The following is a 25,205-nucleotide window of genomic DNA, read 5'->3' as shown; positions in this document are numbered from 1 at the left end:
GATCTATTTCTTCTATTTTAATTTTTCTTTGATCTATTTCTTCCATGTTTGATTGCATTTTATTACACTGACCTTCATATGAATCTTTGTCCTCCAAAAATCAGTATGGCTGTAAAAAATTTTGTTTTAGTGATCTTTACTCTGCAAATTTTTCCCCATATTTGACTACCCTTTCTCAGAATCTTATGGTCCATCCCTTCGACGATTTCAAACCTTGGCAGCAGTTTCACCATAAGGCTCAATGAACCTGACCTCATACAAAACATACCATAGATCACGTTAGCGAGTCTCGGAACAACATCAACGTGCAACCTGTCGCAACAATCGCATGACTGTATCAGAATGGTTGAATATGCCTCTGCTGTGAGATTGACCAAGCTAAGCCATGCACCCCATTTTCCATCGCAATGGTTTAGCCATGTCCTTCATTACCAAGAAACCACTTGATCCTCTGGTCATCCAGTGGTACCAGGTGTATCTGTGGAGTTCACATTTCAATGAACCCTTTGAGTGCTACGATATTTCCCCATCAAAATTTTAGTGCAAAATTTTACAAATTTTTGTGAATTTTTTTGTAATTTTTTGATAATTTTGGATCACATTGACATCACTTTTCATGGGCCTACAGTGTTTTATCAAAATTTAATAAAAGTCTGGGAAAAACTCTCCATCTGAAAAAATAATTATGTGAGTTATATCCTATGAAGGAGACAGAAATTGACTTTGGCATTCAAAGAGTTAATAAGTCCTTAAAATTTATGTGAGACTGAACACTGTAACTGTAATTGGTGTATTCACAGGCGAGATGAAATGTTGAAAATCTTATAACCAAGTGGCCTGAAAATTTCAAAACTGATTATATCTAACTCTGAACTGTTTACAGTTACATTCAATATCGTACTTAAAGCTACGTTTCTTTGTGTCTTGCACCATCAATGAATTGGGGGCCCCCTGAAATGAAGTTGCCATATTGTTGAAGATTTCAAAGTTTTAACATTGTCTGCGATAGTTTCACTGGTGGATTGTCATGAAAAATCAGTGCTGTCCCCAGGAACTGTTTAGCCAGATGTTCAAAATTCTACTGAAATACACCACCCTTGCAGTTGACAGAACATGCTGAATTCTAGAGCCTTTTTTATCTTTAAAATCTCATCTTGTATTTGACGTTTGAAAAACTTAAGAGAAAGTATCTCATTTCACCAGTAATGTTACAACCTGAGATGTGACAACACTTGTTGGAGAAGTTTCTAGAAAAGACAGAATGCAGGTATGAAGGAAGTGTTTGCACGATATAAGTATTTGGGTCAAGTACTTTTCTTGGCCATTGTGCCACTGGAAGGATGAGACTCGCGAATGACAATCTGTAACAGCTCTAGTCCTGTGACATCATCTATTACAGAATAACTATCTAGTGAGGAGAATTACTGAAATGTACATTGCCACAAATCCATCCATATTGTAGTCTTGAAATCAAATACACAACACCAGTGACAAATAAAACATTGTTTTGCCAAAATGCAATTTTGCTCAAGACTGCTTTTTTCATGAGGTAGTTGCAGAGGGTTTGTTACATGCAAGCAACACCATATATTATGCTTCTTGTCATTTCACATAAAAAACCCACCCTAAATCTCACATTCATACTGAAATATCTAGCATGAGGTATGTATATTGAAATGTCCAGTATTCGGTGTGCTTACTGAATGAAATATCAGTATTTGATATGCACACTACAATAAAAACTATTCTTTAGTGAAACACTGGATAAACAGTTTCAAATTCATTGGTCATTTTGATTTCCCACCATTTTAAATAACTAGTAATATTACAAAAGAAACCAGACATATAATGCCATTATGAAAAACATCCAGCCGTATGCATTACACGGGACTACTTTGTGAACTTCTGTAAAGATTTGAATGCAGGTATACACAGTATCTACAATTTTTGCTGTTGCGCATTGTAACTGCGATTTTATGAGTGGGCACTTATTTAATCTCAGTGTAAATTTTATAAGGTTCAAAATTGCACAGTACAGTTTCAGAAGGTTTTTAATATGGGTGTATACACACCCCTGGGTTAGTACATTCTCACAAAGTTATTTTTGCTTGAAAGTAAAATCATAAAAATACACACGGGCCTGCTAAGGTCATAGACAAAACTGGCAACTTGCAGTCCCAACTTTGACCACACACAAAAAACTTCTTTTCAAAGTACTTTCCGCCAAAATCAACTAGATTCAAACCTGTGCCTATATGAATCACTCATCCACCCACAGACTGCAAAAACATTTCCTTGTGACATCCCAAACCATTAGTTTGCCTGCGGTGCCTGGCGACTCAAGGGCTAAGCCTCTGTTTTCTCTTTGTTTGTTTGTTCACAAATACAAAGAGTATATAGCAAATTAGATGAAATATGATGCTGTATGTTTGTTTGAAACAAAGTAATAAATAACATGTACCGGTAAAATATAAAATGAAAGCCACAACAGCATGCACACAATTTCAAGTACAACTTAATGGGATATTGTCGTCGGAACTGCACTCAAAGGTCATACGGAACCCATACGACCCATGGCAACAATGTATCCAAGGCACAATGGTGATTGATGACAGTCAAAACATGTCTGTCATAATCTATCATCATATAATTTAAATGTTGCAGCTGAGATGATGAGGTTCATCTTGATATCATGCACGAAATACATTGTTTGTAAGCAAGAAACTCACACAGGCGCAGTTCTGACGACTATATTCCTTTAACTATACTTGACTTCACTGTAATTGTCCCGGAAAGAGTGTTCCGTTGAGGCAGGAAGTGTATGAGCTGTTTTGGCTTTCATTTTACATTATATTGCTTTATTTCAAACAAACATATATGTCAATGTTTCAGCTATGTATTTACCATATGTATGTATTGGTAACCAAGTAAAAATTATAAAAACAAGCAAACATCAACGATCGAGTTCCCTGTGGGGAGGGTTGTGCCCCTCCCACAGAGTAAAATTCGTTATACAGAGTCTTGAAAGCAAAGGCACTCATGGGTTTTGTTTTGTCAAAAGAACACACCAAAGAAAAAGTTTATTTCTACAGAATTTACTTTCCGGCAAATCTCAATATAAATTGTTTGCCGTCTCATACATGTCTCTATGACCTGCCGTAAATTTAACTTAGTTTGGAACCCACGCCATGATTAACTTGAAGACTGAGTGATGCTTTACAAGTCTGTGATTTCTTGTCCAGATATGGATAATAGTTCTGTGTGATGTCTTTGTGATGTATTTTAAAGTACCAGTAGTAACTTCTTCTGTTTATAAACAAAGTGCTGTTCCAAAATTGTAATTTTAAAAGTAAGATACACATAGTGATCATAAGCTGAACTAAATATTGTTACTATGTTTGCATCGTCGTAAACCACGCGCCCCTCTACGGCAACAGCTCAGCACTACCCGTTAAGAGATTGATTTTTGATTTTTGCGTAGGTCAGCGGAACGGAAATTATTGCTTTGGCTCGCGAGAATGTATGTTTGTGGCTCATAGAGTATTTGCATTCAGACTGTTTGTTAGTTTGAAATTTCTGCCATACATTGTGGTCTGATATTTGTGTTGGTAAACATATTAGCCTTATTTATTTTCCTGTTCTCATTGCTTTCGGCACTCTTTACAAACAAAGGTCTGATAATAATCATTTGCCTTCAGGTAGAGTGTCAGTCTGAGTGCTCGCTGCCACACATATGGTCTGATATTTGCATTAGTCAAAATATTTGCCCTCAGACTGTGTGTATGTTTGTTTGAAAGTTCTGCCACACTATACTCATGTGGTCTGATATTTGTGTGGGAGAACGAATGTGCCTTCAGATTGTTTTTCCTGTTGAATGATTTTCTACACACATTTTACACAAACAGTCTGATATTTGTGTGGGTCAACATATGTCTCTTCAGAATATGTTTCAGCCTGAAGGTTTTACCGCACTCTTAACACTCATGTGGTCAGATATTTGTGTGGGTCAACCAGGGTTTTACATGACGCGCATTTCTGCGTCCTTTACGCATAAAACCGGACGCAGGACCCCTCAAAAACTAAACCACGCGTCCCTTGGGACGCAGCAATATCTGTTGCTGGTGTACACCTTGCGAAGCTGCTGAACACGTAAAACACATCCCAGTAAACCTTACCGACCCCGTACTTAACCCTTAAAGTGCCGCGTCGGTTTATAAACCGACACGGCATTCTCGCTCTCAGCGCCACGTCGGTATATAAACCGACAGTGATTGCGTTCTATGCTTATGCCTAACTTAGCTATGCATTGCCGAACTCAGCCAGAAGGAGGGTATTCCTGACCCTTTGAACCCAGTTTAGTACCATATAAGGACTAAAATAATGACATCATGCAGCCTAAACAATCGAAAATTCCAGTAATTTATGCGAACTTTCTTCAAAAGAGGTCAGCGGTTTTATGAATATTTAATCAGGTCTGCAGTTTCACCCGTACGCGGATACGGCCACAGTGCACTGAACGAAACACGTACGTACGTTTTGAAAGCTTTACCATGCCGTAGACACGGAAGACAACTATATTATGCCAAGCTACTGCCCTCTGGGTGATAGAAATGATAGATTTTACAGTTTTTTTGAGAATATTTTATGGAAAAATGACGCGATTTGGTGACCAAATCGATCGCGATAGTGAACTTCGAACGTATCGGCGGCCAAGATGGCGGCACTGTGTGATGCCTAACTCTCGACATGGAACCCGAGGTTAAGGTTTTCGAAGTCCAAAACATGCAAGATTGAGAAATTTGTAAGGATTCGGTTAAATTGAAGTGTATTTTGTGAATTTTCAAGCGTTTGACTGCCAAAAAGCCCCTTTAAACTTGATATTTGACCTCCGCCGTCCTGAAGCGAGACGGCCATAACAGTCGACCCGGTTTGTAAATGAAATGTAGTTGTTCTGAACTGTTGACATTGCGAGACATTTCCTACGTGTTACGCATTTTTTTAACTGAAATAAACCGGACATGAAACTTTTTTCTCGATACTTAGTGGTTTCTTTCCATTTTGTGGCGGATTTTGTGGCGTGCTTGTCAAAAAATGTGATCAAACTTGGCGAACGGATTGACTGGTATGTATGGTAGTACGAGTCCGTGACTCGATAAGCCACAGATAGTTACACACGCGTACGTGAATTAAACTAATGTAAGTTGGGTCAAACACCAAAATTAATCGATAAAAAGGTTAGTGAAATGTGTTTTTGTCTTCAACTCTTCATTATAGTTATACAGGCGGTTCAAACTATACAGAGTCAGTTGAATATGCCCTATAGTTGTGTGCATGTGTTGCACAATAGTTACCCCTCCATGTACAATATGGAACCTTGTTGTCTCTGTGTATGCAAATTAATACTAATTGAACACAGTGAAGACCATGCATTGATAAACTATATAAAACATTTTTGTGAAATAAATTGGGACCCCCATATTTTGATGTAGGACTCCCATTTTCTAACACCAGGAGTCCCAGGGACTCTCAAAAGTTAAAAGTGATGTAAAACCCTGGTCAACATATGTGACTTCAGATTGCCTTTCTGAGAGAATGTTTTACCAAACTATTCGCATTCATATGGTCTGCTTCTTGTGTGGGTCAATATATGTCTCTTCAGATTTCTTTTCAGACTGAATGTTCTAAAACACTCTTCACACTCATATGGTCCATTGCTCCTGTGTGTCCACATATGTGCATTCAGATTGCTTTTCCAACTAAATTTTCTACCACAGTCTTTACACTCATGTGGTCTGATATTTGTGTGGGTCAACATATGTGTGTTCAGATTGCCTTTCCGACTAAATTTTCTTCCACACTCTTTACATTCTGGTGGTCTGTTATTTGTGTGGGTCAACATAATATGTATCTTCAGATTGCTTTTCATACTGAATTTTCTACAACACTCTTTACACTCATATAGTCTTTTGCTCCTGTGTGTCAAAACATGTGCGTTCAGATTGCCTTTCAAACAGAATGTTTTACCACACTCTTTACACTCATGTGGTCTGACATTCGTGTGGGTCAACATATGTGACTTCAGATTGCCTTTCTGAGAGAATGTTTTACCGCACTCTTTACACTCATGTGGTCTGATCTTCGTGTGGGTCGACATATGTCTCTTCAGATTGTTTTTCCGACTAAATGTTCTACCACACTCTTTACATTCATGTGGTCTGATCTTCGTGTGGGTCGACATATGTCTCTTCAGATTGCTTTTGTCTCTGAATGTTCGACCACAGTCTTTACATTCATAAGGTCTGGTATCTGTGTGTGTCAACATATGTGACTTCAGATTGTTTTTCGTACGAAATGTTCTATCACACTCTTTACACTTGTAAGGGATGATATTTGTGTGGGTAAACATATGTGTTTTCAGACTGAATTTCCTCGTGAACGTTCTACCACACTCTTTACACTCATGTGGTCTGATATTTGTGTGGATCAACATATGTACCTTCCGACTGCTTTTGCATCTGAATGTTCTACCACACTCTTCACACTCATGTGGTCTGATATTTGTGTGATTGCCTTTCTGACAGAATGTTCTGCCAAACTCTTCGCATTCATACTGTTGAACACCTGTTGGAATCCAAACATTTCTCTCATGTCGCTCTTGGCTTTCACATTTTCTGCTTTGTACATCTGTTTGGATCAAATTATGATCATTGAGTTCACACACTGAATAGGGATGACACTGTTCTAATTGTGATGAGCCATCTTTTGATGGACTCAATTCACTGTCATATATCTTACAGTCTTTGCTTTCACACCTCCAGAGGCTACCGCTCTTGTCTTCTCCCAGATTGTGTACCCGTCTATCACTTTCTCCCCTTTGAGAGCACTCCGCTGAACTGAAGAATTCTTTGTGTGCTGTCGATCGTTTTTCCGTACTATCAACGTCTGTTTGGTGATTGATGTCATCTTCAGGAATATTTTTACTGGATCCACTGAACTCCAATGTGATGAAACCATGCAGGACAAGACTTTGTATGATTATTGATGTACCTGTCAGCAGAGTGATATAAAAAACAACATTCTTGGTGTAGTGACATGGCATCATGAAGTAACTTAGCTGCAGTATAGTAGCTTGAGGTTTTACCTGGGTGTGTGGGTCGGACGGCAAAACCAGACGTCTGACCCAAATACCCAGGAAAAACCTCGAGCTACTATACTGCAGCTAGAAACAACTCTGAAGAGACAATGTAAACTTATTATTTCAATAAAAGAGAAATCTCTCTCTCTCTCTCTCTCTCTCTCTCTCTCTCTCTCTCTGTACGTGATGTACATCGCATTCAATATATGTAAATCAGCTTGTAGGTGTCAATCACTCAATGCATTTCAACCTCTGCCCTGGTTGGTTCAGAGTCATTTCCATCTTGACAGTCAACAAGTGAGTACAGTCTTGCGTTGTTCTACAATTCTTTGTGTAGTATAGATCCTCGTATTGAGTCCGAGGTCCAGTCATAACTGAAAATGCTTTTTAGAGTTTCGCTTTTCAAATTCGTTCCAATATTTTAGCTTTCCTTTATTTTCTTTAACATGCGTCTGTTATCAGTTTATTTCAGTTTTTAACCGTCAGACAATAAAATTTAGTTTGTAGTGGAGAACACTGTGTCCTAGAGTTGGTGCTGCCTCACCTTTCCTGTCTACCGGTGTGTATATATATATATATATATATATATATATATATATATATATATATATATATATATATATATATATATATAAGGTAAAAATTGATAACAAGTAGAACACAGGACTTAGGCGTTACTCAGAGTTTCACGCTACATGTGCTCTCTGTAGCGATCTATCTACTTGTTATCAATTTTTACCTTAAATCGCTCTGCCATACAGGTATTGAGCACTTTTACACCGTGAAGATTTCCGAACTTCATAGGCTATATATATATATATATATATATATATATATATATATATATATATATATATATATATATATATATATATATATATATATATATATATATATATATATATATATCAACATCATATATATATATATGGTGTATGGATAGTTAATCGCATGAGTAGGTGTGCTGTTACAGTTGTAATCACCACACTTATGGTCAGGAACTTGTAAACATCACTCGGCCTTCGGCCTCGTGATGTTTACAAGTTCCTGACCATAAGTGTGGTGATTACAACTGTAACAGCTCACCTACGAGGTGCGATTAACGACTTATACCACGAAAAACAGGCCATCTTCTCTAAAATTTGAAAATTACTGTCAATAAATCGTCTACTTTTGATTGAATACCCACAATGGAATGGAGTGACCCATTGTACGTCGAAAGGTTCACAGAGGTCATTATGCACCTGGCATGCGAGTTTGGGAGAATGACCTATCCCAGACAAGTAGGACAAGGGCTCTGGTCAACTGCAAATCTGCATTTGAATAAGGGCTACAGAGTGGTATAATGCACCTGTGTAGAAGGAAACTGTTTTAGTCTGATTGGTTAAATAAAATGGCTTGCCTTACTCTGTCGTATTGGCTATTGGCTAGGGAGAAGGCATTCAATCTGTAGATGCATGTGATTGCCTCATGGATGCATCAGGCTTTCAATGCCATTTTGGTGTTTTTGACTGGTCAAGATGGATCTTGTCAACTTGTCTGATCTGATGACCCTAGAGACTTCCTAGAGGTCCATGGACGGCCATGTAAAAACAACCAAAGTGGATTTTACACGGGCAAACTGCCCTATAAGAGCAGCCGCTACTACGGAGTGCATCAATCCAATATGTGTAATTCAACTTATAAAAGAATGTGGCGATGATACCGCCGACAGGACCGTACTATCGACAACCCTTGCCAAGGGGTAATCCTCCCAGAAAGTAGGCGTCTTTACGTGAAGCAAATGTGCGAGATGGCTTGAATAGAAGGCCATCACACGGGACATTCTGGCAAGGTAATTTATTCTTTTATTAATATATTTATACAGTCATGAAACGAATTCTGTAAAGTTACAAAATTAAATTCATTGATGAAAATATTTTGTTGTGTGTGCGGCAATATCACAGAATTTCTTTCCTCTATTCCACAAACGTATCAAATAAAAAGGCTGTACTTATTTCCATGCTATTTGTGATATGTTTTGTGTTTGATAATTACAGGTGAATGTGGCAACATCTTTGTACCATCAGGGATTCGATGAGCAGCTTATCAAAGAACAAACAGGTCACAGATCAGATGACGGTTTACACGCCTCAAATGTTTGTCGATCTCACTACAAAAGCATGGGTCGAATACATCTACCATTTTCATCTAGAGGAAGCTGTAAGTAAACCAGTTTCTTAAGTTGCTACGAAACAACATAACAAAACAGACAGGATTGGTCAAACCCAAGAAGTCGCCGAATCTAAAAATAGACAGATCTTCATCAACAAATCGTGTTGTTTATATTGAGCATGGTTCAAAGAAAGTTAAAATTAAATTATAAAATGTGATGTTTTTATATATCAGTTGCAAAATTGTCTTCATTGTGTTATTGAATGTGTGTCAATGCTTTAGACATCTCGACTGATCCTATTGTTCTCATGCAAATTAGTAATCGTTCTTACTTAAATAAGTAATCACTACACTTTTATTGATATGATAATGATTTTCTTTCATTAAAAAGTGGTGATTACTTATTTACATATGAATAAAAGTGTGCACTGATTACTAATTTGCATAAGAACAATAGCTGGCAGTCGTGATTTCAGGGATAAATTGATGGCAAGAACTATAGGCCACATGACCTGGAGCGGTATATATATATATATATATATATATATATATATATATATATATATATATATATATATATATATATATATATATATATATATATATATATATATAACATCATAGGGAACAGACTTAGATACAACATTATGCAAACTTCCTTTAGAATTCTAGCAAGTATCAAAACAAAAGCACCACAACTTTCAACCACTTTCATACACAGGGCTCGAATTTAGCGGTAGACCCAAAACCACAGACTACCAACTTTTCCCTGGGGTTACCTATCTCCATGGAATGGTACGTAGCCCTCACAGACGACCAAAGCCTGGGTGATGAAATTCTGTCAGAACTCAAACTTGGCATGTGATGTCCGTCACTTTGGGACGAGCCGAATGCAGTCAATCCCAGCTACATGTAGCTAGCTGGACACTGAAAGGCCAGACTATGACTTTATCATGCAAATACCAAAGATGACAGTGCAGTGGCAAAGTCTCAAGATCTCAATTGATGCACTTGGTTGACAGGCACAGGATATGACGGCCAATGAAAATGCATTTTCACTATGTTAGATCATAATGTATCAATCACAGTTACACAGAAATTATTGTCTCCTCCCTGGAACAGAAAACCAATGGTCTGATTTAGCCCTGCTGTGCTACAGTATGTCTCACCCCCTGAGAGAAAGTCGTTATGATGGCGACTATCAAAATTTGCATTCAACTCTGAGTATGAAACATGATGTCAATAGGTCATCAAACTTTTGAATATCACTGTTGTCTGGTTCATACAGTATTAATACTGGTTTCCTTTGGGTATTAAAGGTGTGCAAGTATTCACCAGTTAAAGAAAAAAATATCCCAAAACTACAAAATGCATGGGCTACCAGCCATTGTCAGTAGGCTACCAACTTCAGAAAATGGTAGCCCAAGTGGACTACCTGGGAAAAAAGGTTAATTAGAGCCCTGATATATATATATATATATATATATATATATATATATATATATATATATATATATATATATATATATATATATATATATATATATATATATATATATATTTTGCCCAGTTAAAAGGGAAGGAAACATTTTCTAGCCATGACTAGACTTCTGTAGCCATTTGCTCATTACTGCCCCATACAAAAAATGGAAAACTTACTTTTCATTGGTAGAACCTTGTTATGATATTGTTGACATAATGTTTTTGAAAGCATTTCAAAACATCTCACTAGCTCATGTAGCTGGTCAAAATCTCTTGCAGCTTCACAAATTGCTGAACATCCTGAAATAGATTAATAAAATATTTGAAAAACTGTGAAATCCTTAAAGCACCAAACAACTATAAAATTTCACAATACAGAACAATAAATGAAATTGTGGCCTGTATGTCTCTGCTGTGGATTTTAACAGAAAACTATTTTGACACTTGAAAGTTATTTTTTTATAAAGTACTCACAATGGATATGGAATATTGGCTTTCACAGTTTATGAGTCAATTATTTCAACAAATGCAACTCTAGAGGAAAGACTCAGAATCAGTATATCGCCCCAAAAATGTAAAAGTATCAAGACAACAGTTATTTGCAAAAACAAGAGCTATATATTCAGCACAAAAGAAAGTTGGTCCACAAATACAATTTGTAATTAAAGGTATATACTGTCACCTGTTCTAATTTTGCCAGTTATCATGGAAAGAGAAAATTTAACCTATTACAGATTTTAAGGGGGTGGCTGCTTTTAAAACAGCGCCCTCACATGATCACTTTGAATACCAAGGAACGCCCCTTTCACCATATATGGGCATAGTTAGATTACAGGTGACTGTATACCTTTAATGACACTATTTCAACATATCAGAATCAACCTTTAAGATTGAGAACCTGAAACCCATAGTTGAAAGCTACGACACAAAGCTGTCAGATACAAACATGCAATTCAAAATCACTGGAACAACCTCTACATTATCGTTAAATGGAGCATTATCACTAAATTTCAAATGGATTGCAAATGCACTTGCAGAGAGAAAGAAATTTTAATAAACACTTTGTGATCAAACACATTAATAAAATTAATAAATTTTAACAAATAAAACAATGTCAACTGAGTATGTGTCACGGTGGTTTAACCACTAAAACTTGTATAACAGCATAGAGTATTGATACTATGAAGAATGAGAACAACAGGTATTACAGTAATTTGGTGAAGGTGTAAATGTGAGGAAGACGTAATGGCTTATAAAACTACAATTTAATGGAACCGATACATTTTTAATGGTTCTTTCAACAAATTTCACAGCTACAAAATAGTACACTATATCAATACTTGTTGGATGAATTGATTGAATCCTAATAAAATCCAATTTCTGGTAATTTCATTTGCAAAACATACAAACATGGCTGTAGTCACTAAGTCCATCTTGTAGTTTTGGGGTACATGTCCCCCTCCATGATGCACATAATGGTACGTACTGGCTCCCTATCTGTACTTCTGGCCATTCCTACGGAGGTGTTACTTTTACCTCCATGGTATTTGTCTGAATTTCTTAGCTCTCTGCGTACTCCATATATGTACTACATTATATAATTTGGCATACATCATACTGTAAATACGTCTTTGAGATCACCACACATAGTCATACCTTCGGAACTGATCAGAACGCCGCAAGGATGGGCACCAGCATTACCATTGGACAGAGAGCTGTTCCAGTCCATCATTCCGGCCGACTCCATTTCTGCGGAACAAATACTTCAAAAGAATGCAAGTGGGTGATAGATGTGCGCCGAAAGTCCGACTGTGATATTTATGAAGACAACACAAATTGGTAGGAGACCACGTAACTGTAAGTGTAATTTCTAGATCGGGTCCAAACCTACAGTGCAGCTGCAGTCGCGTCGTTGGTCGGCATGTGTCTGAATATTAGACTGGGATTCGGATTCGGATTCGACCGCATAGGTTCCCAGACACTTCGCAGTACCATACCATCTGGCCCCATACCCCCGGCCCACACAGGCGCTCCTTAGCTGGGTAGTCTGCTAAGGAGATCAATTTTCGGATCGATCTGTTGATCCCGTAGTCGACAAGCCCGCAACTGTAACCTAGTATTTAGGTTACAGTGGCGGGCATATCGACAACGGGATCAAAAGATCGATCCATCTTCTTAGCAGACTACCCAGCTAAGGAGCGCCTGTGCCGGCCCATACCATTTCGCATCAAAACCAACTTCGCACCATACCATCTCGTCCATACCATTTCGCACCAAAACCACTTCGCACCAAAACAACCTCGTACCAAAACCACTTCGCCCCAAAAGTCATGTCCCCAAACCACTTTGCCAGAAACTTATCGCTAACTGGTAAAGCTGAAAATAACCACCTATCTGTCATCCTGGGACTGAAATCTTGAAAGTGTACGCATTTCGCGAAATTGACATTCTGCGTACGGCACTAGCCCTGCGTACGACGCTGTGTGTTCCGCTACAGCTAATAGCCCCGCTCACCACAGCGGGGCTATTAGCTGTAGCGGAACACACAGCATCGTACGCAGGGCTACGTACGGCACCTGAGTTGTAACATTTGCGTGTTTCTTTTTTCTTATTCTATCGTTTTTGGTTTCATGCAACAATAAATGGTTCGTGGTAGCCAAAATGTCCTAACACATTAATGCTTCCAAGTTGTAGGTAAAAACAACCTTATGATACGTCGTAACATCGTTGTTTCAGGACGAGTTGACGGTACTTAGCTGTGATATCGCAGCGGTACTTGTGGCGTGTATCGAACGCGATCGGGTCATTGAGGTCATCGCCACCGTGGCGATGACCTCAATGACCCGATCGCGTTCGATACACGCCACAAAGTACCCGCTGCGATATCACAGCTAACGGTACTATACTTTGGGCGAAGTGGTTTTAGTACGATGTGGTACTTGGGGCGAAGTGGGGTTGGGCGAAGTAGTACTTGGGACGAGGTGGTTTTGGTACGAAATGGTTTTGGGACGAAGTTGTGTGGGGCGAACTGGTTTTGGTGCGAAGGTGTCGGACCCCCTGTGCCGGCCCATACCATTTCGCATCAAAATAACCCTGTATCAAAACCACTTCCCTAAAAAGTTACATTGCCCCAAACTTATCGCCAACCGGTAAAGTTAAGCCTATAACTGACGACCACTAGACTGCCCTCAAAGTTTTCATCACCTTTCTGCATCTTTGACTTTTGTAATTTTTGCCTTACCACACTTCTTGAGTGTGTCGTTGAGCAATAAAGTATAGTATTATCCCAGGTCTGATCTTGAAAAGTGTACTCATTTCGAGAAAATGACATATGTAATTTCGCGAACGGCACCCGAGGTGAAGCATGTAGTAGTTTGCGGGTTTTTTCCTTTTCACTAATATAAGCTTACCGTATACGGTTTATGTTTTCATGCAAGAATAAATGGTTCGTAGTAGCCAAAATGCTAGACACATTTCCAAGTTGTAGGTAAAAACAAAGTGATGTCAGCATACATCGTGGTATCCTTGTTATAGGAGGGGTTGGTAGTATTGCGATTGTATTATACCGGGGCGAAGTCGTTTTGGTACGAGGTCGTGTAGAAGTGGGGTTGGACGAAGTAGTACTTGGGACGAGGTGGTTGTGATACGAAATGGTTTGGGACGAAGTTGTGTGCCAGGGCCAGGGATTTGGTGCGAAGTGGCTGCATGGACCCCGACCGCAGCACATGCGCTTTATATTATTAATTAATGGGTTTCATTTGGAAGACCTCTCCTGGTTGTGATCAGAAGCCCAGCAAATTGAGCCGGAAATGCGATAATATAATAGCTACATAGTGGTTTCTTTCCATTTTATGGCGGATTTTGTTGCTTGCTTGTCAAAATACGTGAAACACGATTGGAACTAATTTTGGATGATTGGATGTTCATATTTTTCAAATTTATACTCAAAAGTGTTAGATGCACTATAGCTGAATGTTGCAATATTATAAATTACTCATAAAACAAGTGTATAATGTAAAATGAAAAGCAGATGAGCTTACATTTGCAGATGAAACAGACATTAATTCACGATCCAATTATCCCAAATTAGTTTCAATCGTGTTGCGATCAAACTTGGCGAACGGACTAGTAGGTTTTATGAGTGCGTGACTCCATAAGCCAGGGAAAGTTATTGAAAGCGCACATATTGTACGTACGTAAATCAAACTAATATTTGTTGGACCAAACACCAAAATTAATCGATAAAAAGGTTAGTAAGCTGTATTTTTGTCTTCAACTCTTCATTACTTTCCTTTATTTAGTGATTTGACTTGATGTTCTGGATTTACTTGATTTCAGCTCACAATATTTTTTGCTTCCATTTTCTATTACAGTTTATGTTTCACAAGCCATTACGGTTGCTGAACTGGCTGATAATCCTTCAGCTTATCTTGATATTTTATCAACTGTACCTGCTGCTACGATCCACATTCTGGAATCACATCATCACGCTATATACTTGATGCTTTTCTCAAATTACTACATCATCTTTAAACTTCTTAGAGATCGATTTGTTCTCGCCAAAGTTTATTCTAGCAAAGATTTAACAATTACATTTTTAAAAAAGAAAAGAAATGCTATTTTTGTTGACTATAAGCTTATCTTTATCAGTCGGAAATTTCAGGTTTCTTCTTGCTATGGTTTATTTTATTTTATTTTAATACGTTTGACTATGATATGTATTGCCAATAAAAAAAATTACTGCCAATATTTGCTGTATTTGTCTTATGTTAGCACTGGTTTTTTAACGATTTCTTTTTCTCCGTCCGCATCGCTGTGTCACGTATTTGTCCTTTGACAATCTTTATATGAGAACCTTTATTACTGTGCTGCTTCGATGCGTTTGCTTGCCTAAGCGCCAAAGCCAGAAAGGGTAAATTACTTATCTGTGGACGCTGTGACCAGATTATCACCGGATTAACTTTGACAAAGTCAACAACGAATGCACCATAATGTATGAGGCAAAATTTACTTTCGTCCATTATAGGCCGGGAGGGGTTATACATTATTGCTTATGCATTCTGAAATACCCATGATTTGATAGCCTGCCAAGGTCCATAGACAAAACCGGCAACTTGCTGTCCCAAATTTGACCACAAACGAAAAACTTCTTTTCTAATTTCCTCCAAAATCAGCTAGATTAAAATCTGTGCCTATATGAATCACTCAGCCACGCACAGACTGCAAACACATTTGCTCTTGTGACGTTCCAAACCATTAGTTTGCCTGCGATGCACAGTCAAGGTCCCAGTGGCTCAACATTTGTTCATACAAAGCGGCTAAAGGGTCGCTATCTTCACAGGGCTAGGCCCAGGCTAAGTCTTATGTTTTCTTTTTGTTTGTTGACAAATAAAAGAGTAAACAATATAAGGGTGTACTAGTATGTTTGTTTGAAACAAAGTCATAAATAACATGTGAAATGTAAAATGAAAGCCAGAACAGCTCACATACTCTGTCTTCTGCATGGAAAATATACAATTTCAAGTATAACTTAACTATACTTGAACGTAATTGTCCAGGGTGTTCCGGTCAGGCGAGTAGTGTGTGTGCTGTTCTGGCTTTCATTTTACATTTCACGTTATATTTTTTATTTTAAAACAAATATATATCTTCATGTTTCAGCTATATCATTTACTGTATGTAAACAAGCAAAAATGATAAACACGGGCGAAGTCCTTTGGACAAATATGGATGGCGAGGCGAGGGTAATAAGTTCAAACACAGGGGGAAGAAAAAAAGTCCCCTGGGGTGGGGAGGTTTTTTTCAGCAACGGTTTACCTCATTTTGACAGTGATATTTCAAATAAAGAGTTTCAACTCCACACCGTCTGACTGCTTTATATATTACCGACAAGTCCTTATCTCCTCTCCAACTTGTGCATACACCACTGCTCCGAAAACATTATCAACTTGCTAATCATCCGTATCAGCGGATTAATTGATTAAGTCAACACCACAGCCGTCACTCACGTAGTAAAATAAGGAAAGGGTTGAAGATCTCAGACACTGTGTCACAAACCCCCGCCGCAAATCTGAGCAGATATAGAAGTCAATCGAAATTTAACGACTATATGCATGCATATAAGCATGGTCATCCATTCATTATCTTTCAACATGTCAAACAATATAAGTAGTATCTGGTATCAAACAAAATTCATGAAAAAAATGGCGGTACCAATGTTACAATTCAGATATTCTTGAAAACAGTGAGACTTTACAAGTCTGTGATTTCTTGTCAAGATATGGATTTGAATCGTTCTTTCTCTTCGTTACAGAATCGTTGAGGAGTTTGCATTATTATTATTATTATTATTTCTTAAAAGCGCACTACACTTCGTCTCAGTGCTCTGTACACAAACAATGAAATAAGAATGACAAATGAAAGAAAATTAATACATATCATTAAACACAGTAACATTGTAATTTCCTTAAACAGATAAGTTTTCAAGTGGCGCTTAAAAGATTGAACCGAACAGTTTAAAATAGCATTAGTAAACGCTAGTTCATTCCATAATGGAGCAGCAACTGAAAAAGCAGGGAAACCATAGTTTACAGTAGTATTCCTCGCATCACGCCGAATTAACGATAGTATATCGGAGGAACGGAGAACACGTCGTTGAACCTGAATATCTATCAGTGACTTCAAATACTCTGAACATTTACCAGTTAAGATTTTGAAAGTGAGGAGAAGAATTTTAATCTTGAATCTTTCTTTTACAGGTAACCAATGCAAATCCATTAAAACAGGCGCGATGTGTTCAAATTTCCGTGTACGACTAATTAAGCGTGCAGCAGCATTTTGAACAGACTGCAATTTTTCAAGTTGGTATTTTTGAATCCCATACGGCGACTATTACAATAGTCAAGGCGCGATGTCACAAAAGCATGTATAAGTTTTTCTGTGGATTTCTTGTCGATCAAACGACGAATTTTACTAATTCTGTACAAAACGAAGAAAGCAGATTTACAAATACTATTACTTGATTTGTCATGAAACCATCAGACTCTAAAAGTACTCCATGATTTTCTACCGATGTAGACGGACTGATGCATGTGCCAATTCTTAGGGAATTCAACTTCATCGCACCTCTTCTGAAACGCGATGAAAACTGAATTACTTCAGTCTTGCCATCATTAAGAATCAGCATATTTGACATCATCCATTGACAAATATTTTGAACACATAATTCAAGATCTGATCTAACATCTACAGGGCTATTGCAAACCACATAAATCTGAGAATCATCTGCGTACAACATGCATTCCAAACCATGAGCAGAAATTATATCATCAAGAGGCGCAGTGTACAGTGTAAAAAGGGTAGTCTAAGTACCAAACCTTGTTGAACACCATACTATAAAACGGCATCTTTTGAAGTTGTTGTGTAGATACATATATACACGTTGTACACCATTGATAGATATGAACATAACCACTTCTGAATCAGCACTACACCAGTTACTCCGAAACGAGATCTCAATCTGTGAATCAAAATGTCATGGTCGAGAGTATCGAACGCAGCTGACAAATCTAGCATAACCATAACTACATCTTTTAATTCGAGAGTCTAACGCAATCATTATATCATTATGCACTCGGAGAAGGGCTGTTTCAGTACTGTGGTGCGGGCGATAGGCGGATTGACACTTTGTATATAAACAGTTGTCTGCCAAATAGTTTTTCAACTGTTCGGCGACAATGCGCTCTAAACACTTTGACGGAAAACACAGATCTGTAGTTCTTAAGTACATTATCATCTAGACCTGGGTTCTTTATCAAAGGTCGGATACTGCAGTTTTAAAAACCTCTGGAACAATGCCCATCGAGAGTGAAGAATTAAAAAGGTGTGTAATAAAAGGTACAAGATCATGAATACAAGATTTAAAAATTTCAGTGGGAAAAATGTCTAAAATACACGATTTAGAAGCGGATTTCATTACTAAGTTTCACACATCATATTCGTTTACAGGATTAAAAGATGGCAATGAACATATCAAAGGTCTTGTTAAAACAGAGTGATCAATTACAAGAGTCAAACCTTTCCTGAGCATTTCAACTTTTTGTTGAAAAAAGTCCATAAATGCACTACTTAGTTCGTTCAAAGGAATATGTCCGTTGGCCGAATTTTTGCACTTGCTTTCTTTGTTCGGTTAATTCATCGACTATGGCAAAGGGTTCTCTGGTATTGGTGGCATCAATGCGTGACCGGTGATGGTCTGATTTTACCTGATCCACACGTCGATTGTATTCTGTTCGTTTAGCAACAAATATCTCACGATGGATGACCAATCGGATGCGTCGCAATTTTTGTTCACATTGCCGCACAGTTTTCCTCATAAGCACCAGTTCTTCCGTATACCATGGTGCTGTCGGTTTGACATGTTATCGGTGCTAAATCATCGAGAGTACTATTGACAGTGTTTTCATATAATTTCCAGAGCTCATTGGTATCATTAGTCTGCATTTTGTTTGTGTGATGTATTTGAAAGCAGTATCTTGTTCTGTTTATAAACAAAGTGCTTTTCCACAATTGTAATTTTAAAACTAAAATACACCTAGCAATCATAAGCTGAACTAAATATTGTTGCTATGTTTGTGGCTCATAGAGTATTTGTATTCAGACTGTTGGTTTGAAATTTAAGCCATACACTGCCATACATTGTGGTCTGATATTTGTGTCGGTAAACATATGAGCCTTGGTATTTATTTTCCCGTTCTCATTGCTTTCTGCACTCGTTACACACAATGGTCTGATAATAATTTTTGCTTTCAGGTAGAGTGTCAGTCTGAGGCTCTGCCACCACATATGGTCTGATATTTGCATTAGTCAAAATATTTGCCTTCAGACTGTTTGTATGTTTGTTTGAAGTTCTGTCATGTTACACTCATGTTGTCTGATTTTTGTGTGGGAGAACAAATGTGCCTTCAGATTGTTTTTCCTGTTGAATGATTTTCTCCACACATTTTACACAAACAGTCTGATATTTGTGTGGGTCAACATATGTCTCTTCAGATTGCTTTTGTGTCTGAATGTTCTACCACACTCTTTACACTCATGTGGTCTGATATTTGTGTGGGTCAACATATGTCTCTTCAGATTGCCTCTCTGACTGAATGTTCTACCACACTCTTTACACTCATGTGGTCTGATATCTGTGTGGGTAAACCTATGTACCTTCAGATTGCTTTTGTGTCTGAATGTTTTACCACACTCTTTACACTCATGTGGTCTGATATTTGTGTGGGTCAACATATGTGCGTTCAGATTGCCTATCCGACTAAATTTTCTACCACACTCTTTACACTCATGTGGTCTGTTATTTGTGTGGATCAACATATGTCCCTTCAGATTGCTTTTATGGCTGAATGTTCTACCACACTCTTTACACTCATGTGGTCTGATATTTGTGTGGGTCAACATATGTGTGTTCAGATTGCCTTTCCGACTAAATTTTCTACCACACTCTTTACACTCATGTGGTCTGATATTTGTGTGGGTCAATATATGTCTCTTCAGATGGCTTTTCTGACTGAATGTTCTACCACACTCTTCACACTCATATGGTCTATTGCGCCTGTGTGTCCACATATGTGCGTTCAGATTGCCTTTCTGACTGAATGTTCTACCACAGTCTTTACACTCATAAGGTCTCGTATCTGTATGTGTCGACATATGTGTCTTCAGATTGCTTTTATGGCTGAATGTTCTACCACACTCTTTACACTCATGTGGTCTGATATTTGTGTGGGTCAACATATGTGTGTTCAGATCACCTTTCCTACTAAATTTTCTACCACACTCTTCACACTCATGTGGTCTGTTATTTGTGTGGATCAACATGTGTCTCTTCAGATTGCTTTTATGGCTGAATGTTCTACCACACTCTTTACACTCATGTGGTCTGATATTTGTGTGGGTCAACATATGTATCTTCAGATTGCCTTTCTGACTGAATGTTCTACCACACTCTTTACACTCATGTGGTCTGATATTTGTATGGGTCAACATATGTGACTTCAGATTGCCTTTCTGACAGAATGTTCTACCAAACTCTTCGCATTCATACTGTTGAACACCTGTGGGAATCCAAACATTTCTCTCATGTCGCTCTTGGCTTTCACATTTTCTGCTTTGTACATCTGTGTGGATCAAATTATGATCATTGAGTTTACTTGTCAACTTAAAAGTAGCATCACACACTGAATAGGGATGACACTGTTCTAATTGTGATGAGCCATCTTTTGATGGACTCAATTCACTGTCATATATCTTACAGTCCTGGCTTTCACACCTACAGAGGCTACCACTCTTGTCTTCTCCAGATTGTGTACCAGTCTTTCACTTTCTCCCCTTTCAAAGCACTCTGCCGAAGTGAAGAATTCTTTGTGTGCTGTCGATCGTTTTTCCGTACTATCAACGTCTGTTTGTTGATTGATGTCATCTTCAGGAATTTTTTTACTGGATCCACTGAACTCCAATGTGATGAAACCATGTAAGACAAGACTTTGTATGATTATTGATGTGCCTGTCATCAGAGTGATATAACAAATAGCGTCAATGACACTGTAGCTCCCATCCTGGACTATTTAGTGTTTGCTCTCTGGTCAGATATTTGAACATGTGTGAAAGGGATAAAGTGCATGAAGTGAAAATACTTAAATGTAATGTACTGGAGACAGTGAAATATGTTTAATGTATTTATTCAGAATATAAAATGGAAAAAATACAGAATTAGATATATCGAATACTGTGATACAACCATTAACTCAACAAGTCATATACAATGACATAGTCCCCACTTGTAATAGGAGTATTAGTCTTGATGGGGCAGGAAAATGTGGTCATTAAGAAGTATCACTGGAGTGTATATGTTGAGATCTATGGGCACATAGGTCTATGTTGTTGTTCCCAATTTGAAACACATGAGGCATGTCTAAGTTATGGTTCTAAATCGGGAAAAAAGATCAGACCGCAAGGTGTATTGGCCAGCCAAGAAATACATATGCGCATTATAAATGAGGTACAAGATGTGACATCTTAAGGTCTAATATCCTATCAAAATTGGAGGGTATAGAACTTGTGGTTACTGAGATATGCATATATATGTGTAATCAAGGTCAAAGGTCATCGAGGTCACATGACATTTTGAAAAAAAAATTATATTGCTAATTAATCCCTATATGCCAAAAAATCAGATCTCTAGCTCTATTCGCTTGCCCAGAATTAGATGTGTACATAATTAATGAGGTAAAGCGTGTGTTGTCACAAGGTCTCCCATCCTACTAAATACAAAGGACATAGCACTTGTGGTTACTTATTTATTGACATAAACATATATTTTAGGTAAAAGGTCATCGAGGTCACATGACATTTGGTCAAAAAAATTCTCTCCTATAGTTATCCCTATATACCGAAAATCAGACATCCAGCTCTATTGGCTTGCTCAGAATGAGATATGTGCATAATTATTGAGGTACAGTATGTGGTGTCATAAGGTGTCCAATCATACCAAATATGAAGGGTGTAGCACTTGTGGTTACTGAGTTATGGACAAATATGTATATTTGAGGTCAAAGGTCACCGAGGTCACGTGACATTTTGTCAAAAAATTGTATTGCTAAGTTATCCCTATATACCAAAAATCAGACCTCTAGCTCTATTGGCTTGCTCAAAATTAGATATGCACATAATTAATGAGGTACAATATGTGGCGTCATAAGGTGTCCAATCATACCAAATATGAAGGGTGTAGCACTTGTGGTTACTGAGTTATGGACAAATATGTATATTTGAGGTCAAAGGTCACCGAGGTCACGCGACATTTTGTCAAAAAAATTGTATTGCTAAGTTATCCCTATATACCAAAAATCAGACCTCTAGTTCTATTGGCTCGCTCAAAATTAGATATGCGCATAATTAATGAGGTACAATATGTGGCGTCATAAGGTCTCCCATCATACCATACATGAAGGCTGTAGCACTTGTGGTTACTGAGTTATGGACAAATATGTATATTTGAGATCAAAGGTCATCAAGGTCACATGACATTTTGTCAAAATATCCGAGATATCTGCGTGAACGGATGGACTCACGGATGGACGAACAGACGGACATGACCAAATCTATAAGCCCACTGGACTTCATCCATGGGGACTAAAAATTGTGTCAGTGCATTCTTTTTGCAATATGAATACGATGAGAAACTAAATTTTTATTTTTCGTGGCCTTATACATGGGAGTCAATGGAGATCTGCCTTATACATGGATTCTATGGACGTGTAAACAAAAATATGCAAATTTCACCACGATTTGCCCAAATTTGGGAAAGGTCACTCCTATGCACTTCCATACCAAGTTTCAAATCAATCGGACTTGTGGTTTCAGAGAAGAAGATTTTTTGACCAAAAATGGGAGAAAATTACAAAAAATTCATGAAAATAGCAAATCCAAGATACTGACCCAAGATGTGCACAATCATTCATGTCAGCCCAAAGTACTTACATGCTAATTTTTCATGTAATCTGCTCAGTGGTTATTGAGTTTTTTCAATTTTGACTGTTTTTACATTTTTTCACTTAATTTGCATATTTTTGGCAATGACAACTTCATTTGAACAAAATCTCATCTACAGCCCATCATCCATGTACACACCAAATATCAAGATGAAATGTACAGCGGTTTTGGAGTTTTTGATGTTGACGGACAGACATACAGACATACAGACAAACATACATACAGACATTTCCCTAGCCTATAAGAATAGCTTCCATAGCCATATATACATATGGCTATGGGAGCTAAAAACAAGTCATCGTTGATGACACCAGTCCCCACTTGTTAATGGGTACTTTGATTACATGTCCTCAGAGAGGATAGAGTCCTCTTCATTCATTAGGTCTGTGATAAAATACTTTGATACAGATATCGCTCAATGGCCAGAATGACCTACATACAAGAAAGACCTACATATGTATGACATAGGTTAATGTCCTTGTACCAACTTTGAATAAAATCGGTTGAGATATGCCTGAGTATTATGGCTCTGTACATGAAAAAATCGTAACAAAATGGCCGCACGGCAGCCATATTGGATCGTATCACATGACAAATTGACATGCATATGTATGACAGTAGTCATCTCCTTGTACCAACTTTGAATAAATTCGCTTGATACATGTCTGAGTATTATGGCTCTGTACATGAAAACATCCTAATAAAATGGCTGCCTAGCGGCCATATTGGATCGTATCACATAACAAATAGACGTACATATGTATGACATAGGTCAATGTCCTTGTACCAACTTGGAATGAAATCGGTTGAGATATGCCTGAGTTTTGGCTCTATACATGAAAAAATTGTAATAAAATGGCTGCCTGGCGGCCATATTGGATTGTTTCACAAACAAATACACTTGCATATCTATGACATTGGTCAATGTCCTTGTACCAACTTTGAATAAAATTGGTTGAAACATGTCTGAGTTATGGCTCTGTACATGAAAAAATTGTAATAAAATGGCCGCCTGGCGGCCATACTGGATCATATCACAAAACAAATCCACATGCATATCTGTGACATTGGTCAATGTCCTTGTACCAACTTTGAATAAAATCAGTTGAAACATGTCTGAGTTATGGCTCTGTACATGAAAAAATCGTAATAAAATGGCCGCCAGGCGGCCATATTGGATCGTATCACAAAACAAATACACTTGCACATCTATGACATTGGTCAATGTCCTTGTATCAACTTTGAATAAAATTGGTTGAACATGTCTGAGTTATGGCTCTGTACATGAAAAAATCGTAATAAAATGGCCGCCAGGCGGCCATATTGGATCGTATCACAAAACAAATACACTTGCATATCTATGACATTGGTCAATGTCCTTGTACCAACTTTGAATAAAATTGGTTGAAACAAGTCTGAGTTATGGCTCTGTACATGAAAAAATCGTAATAAAATGGCCGCCTGGCGGCCATATTGGATCGTATCACAAAACAAATCGATGTGCATCTGTATGACATATAAAGTAATCCTTGTACCAAGTTTGAATGAAATCGCTCCTTGCATCTCTGAGATATCTGCGTGAACGGACGGACGGACGGACGGACGGACGGACGCACGGACGCACGCACGCACGGACATGACCAAACCTATAAGTCCCCCGGCGGTGTCCGTGGGGACTAATAACATTCTTTGTGAGTAATGAAGTAGTGACATGGCATCATGAAACAACTTAGCTGCAGTACAGTAACTCTAGGTTTTGCCTGGGTGTTTGGGTCGGACGGCAAAACCAGACGTCCGACCCAAATACCCAGGCAAAACCTTGAGCTACTATACTGCAGCTAGAAACAACTATGAAGAGACAATACAAACTTATACATTACTT

At 38.0% G+C, this 25,205-nt stretch overlaps 2 protein-coding genes across 3 annotated transcripts in view; both read right to left on the bottom strand.

Moving 5' to 3' along the window:
- Nucleotides 1-469: 469 nt before the first annotated feature.
- Nucleotides 470-25,205, bottom strand: part of LOC139142241 (zinc finger protein 157-like) — a 48,034-nt gene continuing 23,298 nt past the window's right edge. The window contains exons 2-3 of one of the 2 annotated variants that reach the window (XM_070712124.1): nt 10,949-11,071; nt 470-7,047 (exon numbers count right to left, since the gene is read on the bottom strand). In XM_070712124.1, the coding sequence (XP_070568225.1) occupies nt 5,606-7,047; nt 10,949-11,071 (1,565 nt within the window). In that variant the 3' untranslated portion in view covers nt 470-5,605. The remainder of the gene's footprint in view (nt 7,048-10,948; nt 11,072-25,205) is intronic. The other variant, XM_070712125.1, reaches the window with a different exon arrangement.
- On the bottom strand, nt 18,273-21,362 carry LOC139142242 (zinc finger protein 418-like). The gene has a single exon (XM_070712126.1). It carries the CDS (start codon nt 20,816-20,818, stop codon nt 19,775-19,777), a length of 1,044 nt encoding a protein of 347 aa, XP_070568227.1. The 5' UTR covers nt 20,819-21,362; the 3' UTR covers nt 18,273-19,774.

Source organism: Ptychodera flava, chromosome 10 (genome assembly GCF_041260155.1).
Source record: "Ptychodera flava strain L36383 chromosome 10, AS_Pfla_20210202, whole genome shotgun sequence".
Lineage (NCBI taxonomy): Eukaryota > Metazoa > Hemichordata > Enteropneusta > Ptychoderidae > Ptychodera > Ptychodera flava.
The sequence above is the reverse complement of the archived record's forward strand: the minus strand, read 5'-3'. Positions and strand labels throughout refer to the sequence as shown.